Genomic DNA, 12,508 nt, shown 5'->3' on the forward strand with positions numbered 1-12,508 from the left:
AGCTGAGTCTAGCTAAAGTTTGTTTTACTATAATTATTCACTTCTTCAATAGCATATTTATAGAATTTTTGCAAGTTTTAATCCCTTGGCCTTATCATGAATCTCTAAAAATATCTGGGAGAAGCATTCCTGTTTCTCATGAAGATTTAAAACGACAAAACTGATTGTTCTAAAATTTCCAAAACTGTAATCCAGCATATACTCCATGATTCTCTGCCTTCTGCTTTACTGTATGCAAAATGAATCTCTTGAGAAATATTGGAAAGAAATAAGTGAATTAAGATTGATTTATTATAAGAAAAATGGGGAGCCAAGAGTAGAATCAAGGTAATAAAGCTTAGACTAAGTTGTTTTTTTAATCTTGGTAAACTTATCTGTTTTTCTGGTAGGTCTCATTTTATTTTTTAATTTTATTTATTAATTTATTTCTGTAGACTCTAAATTTTGGCAATTTTAAAGAGTTTATTTTCTTATTTTTTTCTAAGTACTCCGTTAGTAGGAATGGAATTTTAGAATGCTTGTGTTAGGACATTGAATTACATCTAAGTCTAGCTAATTTTTACTTTTTAAATCATGCTTTTACTACATACAGTTTTTTGTGTTCCAGAAAATATTTGACCCTCAGTATTCTTAAATCCCTTTAAATGCAAACAGATTTGGCAATTAAAAATTTTAGAGGGAAAAGAAAAGCATTAAAATACATCTTAAAAGCTGAACAGAAAAAAGTTAATATTTTATTTATTTAAAATTAAGAAAGGCAACTGTCTACCTAATATAACAGTGAGTCTTTATTTTTATTCACTTAAAATACCCATAAATGAAATATTTTTGTCAGTACATTTGAAGAATAGTACTTACCACTTTAAATAAATGTTTATATTTTAGACATCAGTATAACAGATTTCTGGCTTTAAAGATTTGTAACTGGTTCATAATTAATCCTAATAATTCTTAAGCAAAAAAGAAAGGTAATTTAAGTATTGAATTGAAGTCAATCAAAAGTAACTGGAAGTAATCCTAAATTAGTGATTTAAAAAGTTTTAATGAGTGCAAAGTTTGTGAAGCTTTTGTTAAGTTTTAGACTATGTCTTTTATTTACATTATGTTGGATAGATGGTCTTGCTAGTGACTTTCATATGCTACAGTAATTTGTCTATACATTTGAAAATTCATTTTTACCGTTATGTTTTGCTTCATCGTTGTTTTCCTTATCCTGCATTTTCTGATCATCTTCTAAATCTGCATCTTTTCTCTGCTACTTTTCCTCCACAGCACCTTACTCACAGGGGCCTAGGACTTACCTGTGTCCCAGATCTCCCTCTCTCTCTTGTGGTTCCCTTCATCTTAAAAAGTCCTGTCTCCTCCTCTCGGAATCTAGCCTTACCCCTCATCATTCTAGCCTTGTCAGCCCAGTTCTGAGGAAAAGTGTTTCTTTCAGTGAAGAGCTATTCCTGGCTGCTTCTGGTAGGATCAAATTACATCAGCTTTTTAATCCATATATTTTAAATCATCTTTGAAAACAATATTTCATACTATAAGGAATTACTGGGTGTTTTACACAGGATGCACTTCTATTATTTTCTTGTTGACAGAGTAACCAATTAGAATTAATGTGAAGGCATACTGAGTATTACTTGAGGGATAATTTGCCTAATAATATTCTTCTAAAATTATTTTGTATTTTTTTAAATTAAAATTTAAATTAAATGTCTAAAGACATAGATCTGGATATTTCCAGTAATTATTAGGTCCTCATTATTAGAGTTTCTGTTTTAGATGCTTTCCTTTACTTCTCTTCATACAACTCCATTTACATTGGACTTTTACCATCATGTTGCTAAACCATATGGTTACATTACTAAATTATTCTGTTTGAATCAGTTTAAGTCTCATTTTGGTGATATTCTTTCATTATCCGTTTTTTTCTATCCATTGCATAAATTATCAAATTATTCTGCTAAATTTTCTAATATTTAATTTATCTCTACAAATTTACATTTTGTTTTGTGGCTTTCACTATGCTTCATTTAAAGACTTTAGTTTTATTTCTATTTTTAGTATTGTATAGTCTCTAAAAATCATGTTTAGGTTACTATTAGAAAAAGAAATTTTTTTTTTTTCAATGTACAGATTGGGACTATACACATGCTAACCTTTGTTTCCTTATCCAAGAACAGCTAAAAATGTAAAGGTAAATTAGCTCTTTTTAAAGTGATTGTAATAAATCTGACTGTGTATCTTCAGCTTTGAAAAGAGTAAGATTGAACCATTAACTCTAGTCTGTAAAGCACTGGGTTCTCACCTATCCCCCTGCTTTCTATAATTTTTTGACCATAGTTGGTCTATTAGTAGTATCAAAAGAATAAAGGTAGGGAAAGAAATTTAAAATTAAGCTTTAAAAAATACATCCATGAGCTTGAGAAATACAATTCTTTCATCTGTAACTATGTACATTTGTGATGTGTCTGTACACGTCCTTGATTTTCAGTTTTTAAAAACCTTTATGTTGATTTTTACAAATGAGCATTGAAAAGTATGAATATAAATACTGTGTTGCCATGAGGCTATGTTTAGAAATAGAAAGTTATCAGAAAATAGATTTGACTACATTTCAAATTGCCTGAAATACATGCTCTTTAGAGAATTTCAGTGAGCACAATTAATACTTTTCCTTCCTGTATTTACTTTTAAACATATATTTAATATTTCTTTTATTTCTTTTTGTATTCTTAAAAAATGTTTGCATAGTAAATGTAATTGTTTTGGTTATTTTTTATTAGAAGACTCAAGTTTTAGAAATTTGAGTATTATTTAAAAATTCATCACCCTAGCAGAATTTTTCTTATAATTTTTAGAACAAATTCAGTCTACAACTCACTGTGGCAAGTAGGGCTTTAACTTCTTGTTTCTAACGAAAATTTTGTGTAAAAACTTGAGTAAAATAGGTACTTTATTTGCTGTACCTAGAAACTTTAAATGCTTGGATCTTTTCAACATATTTTGTGTCATGACATTATAAAGATGAAAACAACTAAACTTTCTGTTTCTGTAGTTGTTTTGTTTTGGTTGTTATTTATGTACCGATGTTCTGTAGGAATGGGAAGTGGTAGTGCTGGAAAAGAAGGGGGGCCATTTAAAGCTCTTTTAAGACAACAGACTCAATCAGCATTGGAACAGAGGGTAAGATTCACTTGACATTCTTTATTCTTATACTGTTAATATGAATTTATTATCTTACATGTCAACTTTTTTGCATAAAACCATTTTTAGTCATATATCTGTAATATTGTACTTGTGAAATCCAAAATGTATTTAAAGTTTCAAAATAATTTCTTTATAAATAATCACTTTTGATTTGAAATAATTCTTTAACTGTTTTTGTTTGTCCTCCAATATTTTACAAGAAAGATTCTATTTGGAAATAACCACTGAATGGCAAAGTCATTTCTAATTCTATATTAAAGTTGTACTATAGAAAAAGAGATAGTCAGCATTTTTATAGGAAAAATATTTCTGTTGTATTTTATTATATTAAACATAATTCTTTAGTATATTAATATATTTATTTACTGAGTTTGGCCAATCACTTAGGTGTAAGAAATGCACAGATTCCATATTTCTACAGATTAACATAAATAATATGGTTATTCAGTAGGCTAATGTGTTTTAATCATTATAAGTTTAATGTTTAGCTAAGCTTGTTCAGTAGGAAAATGAAAAGTTACAGTTTTTGGATGATTTTTCTCTTTTCTTTTTCTTCTTTTTTTTGTATAAACTTCATTGCTAAGGGAGGATCACCTCATAGGTTCTGTAGAAGGCGGGTATGTTTCTGAACATGTTAGAGCCTGTTTCCTGTATTGAAAGCTTTTCTAGTTTTAATCTTGATTATTTAAATTTTATTTAAGCTTTTAACAGATGTTGCCAGCTTTTTTATTTCGTAATGCAAAATTTTTGTTTTTCTTTTCATTTAATAACTCTTGTGAGGCTCATGTTCTTTTTTCTACATAACTAATACAGTGCATGATTTTATATGTCATGTCAGTTATTTTAGACACAGTTAATAGCTTTCATTATGTTTTATTTGAAAGCCATAAGCATATACAGAATTTTTTTCTTACGTGTTCCATTTTATAGTAGCATTTGGGAAAAAAAAAAAAAAGAAAAAGTGACACCCCCCCCCCCCCCCATAACAAGTACCTGTAAAAGCAAATTCCTTTTCTTTGTAGGTTGGCTCTTGACAATAGTATTTTTCAGATCCTATCATTACAAACAATATAACATTTTTTTTCCTGGATTCTCTTTCTATGTTCTAAAAGTATCTGTGTAGGCACTATTTACTTTTAGACAAGGATGGAAAGAACAGAGCTTAACTAAGCAGACTAATGAGATTTTAGCTGAACCCAGCTATGAATCAATAGTTACATTTCAGCTGCTCTCATAATTGCAGGCGTACCAACTACTGCCACCAAAAATCCACCTAAACATCCAAATCATCCACTGAAACCACATATAGAGAAACACTGAAAGCATGGTGGAGAAAAGGAGGACAAAGGGAAAATGGCTGTATCCATTTGTCATTTTTTTAGGCCAAAATGCTCTTATCTTCTCTCCCTTCCTATTTTTATATTTTCTGCAGAGATATTAGCTTTATTTTTCCTCCCCAATCCCTCACAGTAGGACTATGATTTCTTGTAATCTAATTACCATTATAGAATTCACAATAACAGAACGAATTGGGTTGCCACAAAATTTGATATTGTGGAGTTTGCCTGTATGTTGTGCCTGTCACCTTACTGTCTGTACCAAGAATTTTTTAATTCAATTTTATTGAGATATATTCACATACCTTACAGTCATCCAAAGTGTACAATCAGTCGTTCACAGTACCATCATAGTTGTGCATTCATCACTCCAGTCTAGTTTTTGAACATTTTCCTTGTACCAGAAAAAGTGAAAATAAGAATTAAAAAATAAAAGTAAAAAAAAAAAAAACACCCAAATCATCCCCCCCCACCCTATTTTTCATTAGTATTTTGTCCCCATTTTTCTACTTATCCATCCATACACTGGATAAAGGGAGTGTGATCCACAAGGCTTTCACAATCACACCGTCACCCCTTGTAAGCTACATTGGTATACGATTGTCTTCAAGAGTCAAGGCAGTTTGATAGCTTCAGGTATTTACTTCTAGCTATTTCAATGCATTAAAACCTAAAAAGGGTTATCTATATAGTGCATATAGAGTGACCTCTTGACTCCATTTGGAATCTCTCAGCCACTGAAACTTTATTTCATTTCATTTGGCATCCTCCTTTTGGTCAAGAAGATGTTCTCAGTCCCATGATGCTGGGTTCAGATGCATCCCTGGGAGTCATATCCTGCATTGCCAGGGAGATTTACACCCCTGGGAGTCAGATCCCACGTAGGGGGGTGGGCAGTGAGTTCACCTGCCGAGCTGGCTTAGTTAGAGAGAGAGGGCCACATCTGAGCAACAAAGTGGTACTCAGGGGGAAACTCTTAGGCATAATTATAAGCATGTGCCAAGAATTTTTAAATGCTTCTGACTTTAAAGGGAGAAAATGTTAATTGATGAAAATTGTTTCAAATTTAGTTTGGATAAAATTATGTTTTCAAATATGCCTTTAAATGTTCTTGAAAATTTCAACACATTAACGTGTTGGACATACATTATTAGATAATCTTTGTAGTTAACACCAAAGATGTGGAGAACTCTAGTTTTCATTTCAAATTTGGTAAAACTGAGTTTTTAGTATATCTATATTATCTAACCCTGTAGCAGCATATTTTTGAGTTTATGGGACTACTTCTCTACCCTGTTTATCTAGTAAGTAGGAAAAATATTGTTCTTTTTATATGCCTTCCTTTTCACTTGTGGCTGCTTTAGTATGGCTACTGTTTTGAAAAAAATTTGAAACACAGAAATATGAAGAATTCTCCTCATATGTTTTCAGATAATAGGCCTTAACTGCCAACTTGAACCTTAGATCATGCCTTTACTGCAGATCCACTTACATCATGTCATATATATATATATTTAAATATTCTCTTTTACCCCTTGCTAACCACCCTCAATAATTATAGGGTTTTTGTTTTTGTTTTTTGAGGAAAGAGACACTTGATTTGCTTATCTTTTATTTAATGGGTTTTCAAGTCGCAGTTCTCAAAAATGAAAGTGTTATTCTTTTTTCTCCATAAAGCATTCAAATAAGTTGCCAAGATCTTGGTAATAAGTCCCTTGTTATTGGGAGATGAGAAATAGAGATAAAAATTTTATTTTGATATAGTTGCCACCCAGGGACTATTTAACGTAAGGCAAATAGATTTTCCAATGAGACTCTAATTTCACCCTTAAGGAAAAGGAAGTTAGTTTTTAGACTTCGGGATGTATAATTTTCTTCAGTAAAGAAACCTGTTTGACTTAGTTTAACCTAGTATTTCTGAAATATATTTTACCATGGAACCCTCCTTTTAAAATACCTCTTAATGGGGAACACTCTTTGGGAAACACTTACATAAAGCAAGTTCTTTGGGTAAATTATGATCTTCTTGGAAGTAGGGGTAAATAAACTATAGTAGGAATCAAACATGGAGTTTTTTTCTTGAAAGCTTCCTTTTGTCTCTTGGGATAATAAAAAGAGTATTTGACTTTGTAAAAAAAATTATCTTCTCTTTCTAAAAGGTTTACTCCCATTTCTATACTTTATAAAAAGTATACTCTCATATTATTTTTAAAAAGTATCCCAATTTAAAAGTCTGTTCCTGTGGTATTGGGATGGTTTTTCAACTAGCCTACCTTTGAGCACATATTATTAAATATTTTTATGCTAAAAATATTTTTTATAATATCTTTGACTTGGTTTTTGTAAAAGCATCCATTATGTCAAGTCCATCTAGTTCCCATATGGAAAGATACTATAAGATAAGGGCTTTCCAGAGAAAATGTCTTCTACAGTTCCTGAAATTCACATCTAGGCATTGAAAGCAGGGTGGGCTGATCTTAAGGAATCTTCCCTTTTCCATGGAAGAGGATCTATAAATCCATCAGATGTAATAGACTATAGATTAAAACCAGATCCTCATTAATTCATTGTTCTAACCGGAAATGACAAAGAAACCAGATGCTAAGGTTTGTTGCTCAGAAAGAGTCGAAAAATAAAGGGTTTTCTTGACCTCAGTTTCCTTACCTGAAATATGGAGATAATAAGTTACCTCACCTCCCTCTTAGGGTTGTTGGAAACATTATAAACCATAGTTTTAAAAGACTTTGCATAGAGCCTGTCACTTCTAAGAGCTCGGTAGTGGTTGCTGGTGATGGTGGTGGAGGTGATGGTAGGTGCTTAACAGTCAGCTGTGGCTATCAGCAGTGGCTCCTTCTAGTAAGAGAATTGTCTGAAGAGGTAGTTTTGGTTAAGTAACAATGACATTTTCATTGACAGTAGGTTAAAGTTTTTGTTTTAAAGTGAATCAGTGTCTGATAACGTGATTTGGAGACATGTAGGACAGAGTTTACGTCTGCAAGGGCACCTTCACCTCTGGTCAGCTACTCCCCTACTTTTTTTCTGCTAGACCAGCTCTAGCATGATGCTTTCTCTCGCATTCCTTTTTCCCATCCCCCCCAAATTTGAAGAGAAGGAGTAAAAGAATCCCAAATAGAGAAAATCATTTAGGTTCATTTTTTTTCATACTTATCTAAAATCTTATATGCAGATGTTTTCCAATATGTGAATTTACCCAATTTCTTAGTTTTAAAAGGAAGTAATATACTCTTTTTAGCTTACTAACATTTTCAATGTATCTTGCCTAAATATTTAGAAGATTTAGGTGTAAAGATTACATATAAAGTGCTTTTTTACTCTCTGGGGCTATCACATGCCTCATATTTTGAGAAAAATGAAAAGTTTCAGTGTACTTAAAAATCCTAAAGCCCTAATTTATTAGGAAAAATAGGTAAAATTCTAACAATATAAGCTTATCTATACATTTCTCATGTGAAACATATTTTTAAGAATTCAGGTAGAATTTAGGATGCATTTTGACTAAACATTTTTATAATATATTTAAGTGACATCTTCCCTTCCCTTTTCCTCCCTTCTGTCTGCCTGTCAGGTGAGCCAAACCCAACCACTTGCATAGACTGACCCTTTTCTTACGTAGCCTAAGGATTTCTTGCCCTTACTAATATGAATTTACTTCTAAATAGATATAGACATGTATATGTGTGAGTACATGTATGTGTGTGTGTATGTGTGTATATATATATATGTGTATATATATAATACTGTGCCTCCCTGGGTTGCTGAGATGTGCAGGACTTATTTTGCCTTTGTGCTAAAGGAAGCCAAGTTGCTGTGCTTTATGAATTAGCTTTTGTGAGTTTGTATTCTTTGTGCTCTTAAGAAGCCTGTCAGTAATCTTGCTGCTTTTAATGTGCTTGCTTCTAGTAATATTTGTCTCCCTCTGTCTCTCTCTCCTAGCTTTTATTTGCTGCATTTAATCTGCTGCAGTCCAGAAAATCAAATAATGATAGATTTTAGAATTATGTGTTCCTAAAATTATATATTAATATATCGTGTGTTCGTATGACTTTAGTACTTGGAATTCTAGCTGTTCTTTTCACTGTTGAGAGCTGTGTTTTGCCTATTTTCTAGTTCTCAGTTATGTTCCAAAGACCTTAGTGAGGAGTTACATTAATCTCGTAGCTAGAAAAGTCAAATACTAAGTTTTCCTTACTCACGTCCAAATTGTATAATGTGAGGGACCTCTCCATTTGGGCCACCAAAGGAGCTCCTCTTTCTTCCTAGGTGCTATTTCTTAATTCTCTCTTGTATGCGTCTCTTTGTCTTTAAAGCTTGGAAGAGCTTGTGGAATTTTATTGCCTCCCCAGCTCCACACCTCTCCCCTTTTCTTAATAAATTCGTTTGCTTGCATTTGTTCTTGCTACACTGGTGGTGTTGATAAGAGTAAGGAGAGTAACTTCACACAGCTGTTCTCTACACTTCAGCTTGATATTTGCCCATATTCTCCTTCCTTTTTATGTATCTGTTAGCCCACACTGTTCATTCTCTAGTCACCCCTCTCTTAGGCCTCCTTTCTTTTAGATCTCTTGCCCCGGGCTTTGGGAGTCATTACCTATAGATTGTTATTGGGTGTATATGTGAGGGGGAGTCCACCCCACTGAGCAGTAGATATTTATTGGACGTTATATCAAAGTAGGAGAGTGAGAGGAAGGGAGAATGTATTCCAAATGTCTCTAATTGGAACGTTGAAAATGTTTTTCCTCATTGAAAATTTATAAGCAAGGTATTTGGATTCTGTAGAACATTTATTTCGGAAAATGAATTTGGAGCTCTAAACATCCAAGGAAACAATCATTAAACATGTGTAATGTATAATGGATATGATAGTCTTTTGTTTCAAGGGATAGTATATGTTTTCTTACGACGAGTTTTTAAAAAGCAGTTTTTAATACTTTACGCACAATCAGTTGTACCTTTTCCCCATTCTTTCTACTAGGAGTTTCCATTTTTTACCTTGACGGCATTTCCTCCTGGATTTCTTGTGCATGTTGGGGGTGTTGTTAGTGCACGTTCTGTGAAACTTTTGGATCGTATCCACAATCCTGGTATGTTCTTTAAAAGTTTGTTTTTAATTTGTTTAAAAGGTTTTTAATTGTTCATCTACTTAAATTGTGATTAAAGTTGATTATTATAATGCTTTTTTTAAAGCCAAACCTATTTGAAGAGAAATTAAAAAGAAAGTAAAAACTTGCACATATTACTTTAAAAATTTTGTAGTAATTTTAATTAAAAGTAACCAAACTATGTAGAAGTATATTTTAGTTAATTTTCTGTTAAAAAAAAACAGTCAAAACTGGATTCATTTTTAGCCAAGGTATCACTTTGATGTAATCATTAACTTTTGAATCAGCTAGTTTCTTTGGCCCAAGCAGATAAAAAATTTTGCAATTTGATCATTGTAGCCATTAACTTAAGTTGTTAATTCTTTTCACTAGCAATTTTTCTTCATAGATTAATTTACTTATTCCTGAAAAAATGTATTTTTAAAAAATGTACTTGTAAACATTGTATAGAGTAATTAAGAATTTAAAAATAAAACAAAAACTGATGTCTCTGGTTCCTTAGTTTCCTCTATGTATCTTTTTTTTTTAATGTGAGCGAACAAATAAGAATAGTAGGTCATTTCTTTGAAACATGGAGCCATGATTACAGAAAAAGATAGGCATCAAAATCCTACTAATTTCAGGCCCTTGGATTAGAAATGCTCTGGTGATTTTTCTAAATCTAAAATTAGCATGACGAATGATAGGAATTTTCCATGTGGAATGTATTCTTGCATATCACATTGACTGAATAGAATCTCATTCACTTGCTCAATCAAGCCACTTACTTTGATGATATACCTTAAACACTTGTGAATTGAGCAGTAGGACTCTGAAGGAGATTTCATAAAAGGAATACTAGCCAGGATTATTTAACTCTAAAGGTTCATAGATACATCTTTTAAGCATGTCTTCTCTTTTTCTTCTTTAGTTTATTCATTCTCTTTTCCTGTTCCTTATTTTCTGGTAAATTTAAGATCTTTTCTTCATTGTAGTATTTGTATATTCTTCAGTAATTAAAGGCAAATTCAGACTAATGCCAGCTTAATCTATTGCAATCTTGAAGACTATGCCAAGTTCCAACTCATTTTCTTAGGAACTTGAATAATTTGGAAAGTAAGAGGAAATACTGAGTTCAGATCCATGACAATAACTGTGTGACCTGTGTTTCTGTGGACCACTGGCTCAGTTTTGATATATGGCACCCACCATTATGATAGCTCCAAAAGTGGTTTCAGGAATACATTCAATTTTGGAAGTGTCTTCTGTTAACTGAAAGCAATTTTATTTCATTTCATTTTTTTCACACACCCTGAGGAAGTATGGAGTCTGGGAGAACAAATGAGGGCTAATTAAATTTAAGTAGAGAGCTGTACTTAAAATGTCATTACTTTTACAAAAAAAACCCCTGCTTCTGGAGGTTTATCATACTTGCCAGTTTATTCTGGCTGTGTGACAGATGTAAGAATTCAGGCCCAGGGAAGAAAACAGGAATCCTTCTCACAAAATATGTTTTGTGTATTGTAATTGCCAGCTCACACATTCTCTCTTTTCCTCCCTTTCAGAATATCTTTTCATTTGACATGTAGATTTTCAGATACTAATGGATTATTTTCTAAAAGTTATGGGCATATGTATATAAGTACTTTTAATGGTTTATGAGTTATATTTTCATTTTGTTTTACTTTGAATTAAATGCATATCAGTTATAAATTCTGTTGGTTCCAGTATAATATTATTTTAATTTAAAATAAAATCTTTGTTATATGTATTATACACTAAAAAACATTTCTCAAGGAAATCTTACTAATCTTCAGTACCTCTAAATAATTAATTATGAAAGAATGTTAATTTTTTGAAAAAAGCTGAATGTTAAAATAAAACAAAACAAAGTAAAGCTCTAAATTAGCATCTACCATAATGATAATGTATTAACTTTGTGTCACTGAGTTATTCTGTTGAGAGAAACTGATGATGGATTGAGATGCAATATGCTAAAGCCAAAAGTGCTGTTTGCAGTCTCAAATGAGTCTTCTAGCTATTTTTCAACTGGTGATTATGGGAAATTTTTATTTCATATTCAGTATAGAAAGAAATGTTATTTTAAAACTACTACCACTTATTAACTCTATAGCTTATTATTATTAGGATATTTATTTTTTAGAATGTCCTCTTTTGTTAAATATTAAGAAAACAGATGCACACAGCAAGGGAATAAATGGGGTGGTTTACAGAATCAATGTAATTGTCTTAAATCATTAGATTTTAGTTACTGTTAGATGACTATAGCATGCCCCCTCTTTCCTTTCTATTTCTACTATTTATTAACTTTGCTGTCTGTGTCTTTCCAGTTCCTGTCAAGTGGTGTTGTCAATTGTGTTCTCGTTTGTAGTGTTTTTTGTTTTATTCCTACTATTCTGTACCTAAAACTGATCTACTAATTTGCTGTTTTGAACTCAGCCTTTGTCGGAATTATGGGTAACACAAGATCTTACAAACTGCTAGACTGGAATAGTTTCAATTCAGGTATTTTAATGGTCATTCAGTACTACATATGCTGACAAAAATTATGGCAGCTCAGTGAAGTATTTAGAAATTTTCTAGATTAAATAGGTTTAATGACAATTCTGTTATACATAGTTTACAATTCTTATAATTTCCTTGGAAATGCTAATATAAAAATATGTTAATAATTAATCAAAACCATAGAAACACTATAAATTGTGACTGATTTTTTTAGGAGATTAACTTTCAGAATGATAATTTTAAATTATATGTATTATATTTTTGATATTTTTCTGTATCAGGTAGATGGCACAGGAGTTATTTTTAAGCAAATATTTGTTAAATATATTGTAAATATTAAAT

General features: G+C 31.6%; 1 protein-coding gene across 14 annotated transcripts in view; it reads left to right on the plus strand.

The window, feature by feature from the left end:
* The window catches only part of C2CD5 (C2 calcium dependent domain containing 5), a 96,775-nt gene that overhangs the window by 38,729 nt on the left and 45,538 nt on the right, over positions 1-12,508 (plus strand). For 7 of the 14 annotated variants that reach the window (XM_037845261.1, XM_037845265.1, XM_037845260.1 and 4 more), the window contains 2 exons: positions 3,095-3,180; positions 9,535-9,643. In XM_037845261.1, coding sequence (XP_037701189.1) covers positions 3,095-3,180; positions 9,535-9,643 — 195 coding nt within the window. Of the gene's footprint in view, positions 1-1,272; positions 1,465-3,052; positions 3,181-3,788; positions 3,822-9,534; positions 9,644-12,508 lie in introns of all 14 variants that reach the window. The other 7 variants (XM_037845255.1, XM_037845263.1, XM_037845266.1 and 4 more) reach the window with 4 other exon arrangements.

This window comes from Choloepus didactylus, chromosome 8 (genome assembly GCF_015220235.1).
Source record: "Choloepus didactylus isolate mChoDid1 chromosome 8, mChoDid1.pri, whole genome shotgun sequence".
In the NCBI taxonomy this organism is placed as follows: Eukaryota; Metazoa; Chordata; class Mammalia; order Pilosa; family Megalonychidae; genus Choloepus; species Choloepus didactylus.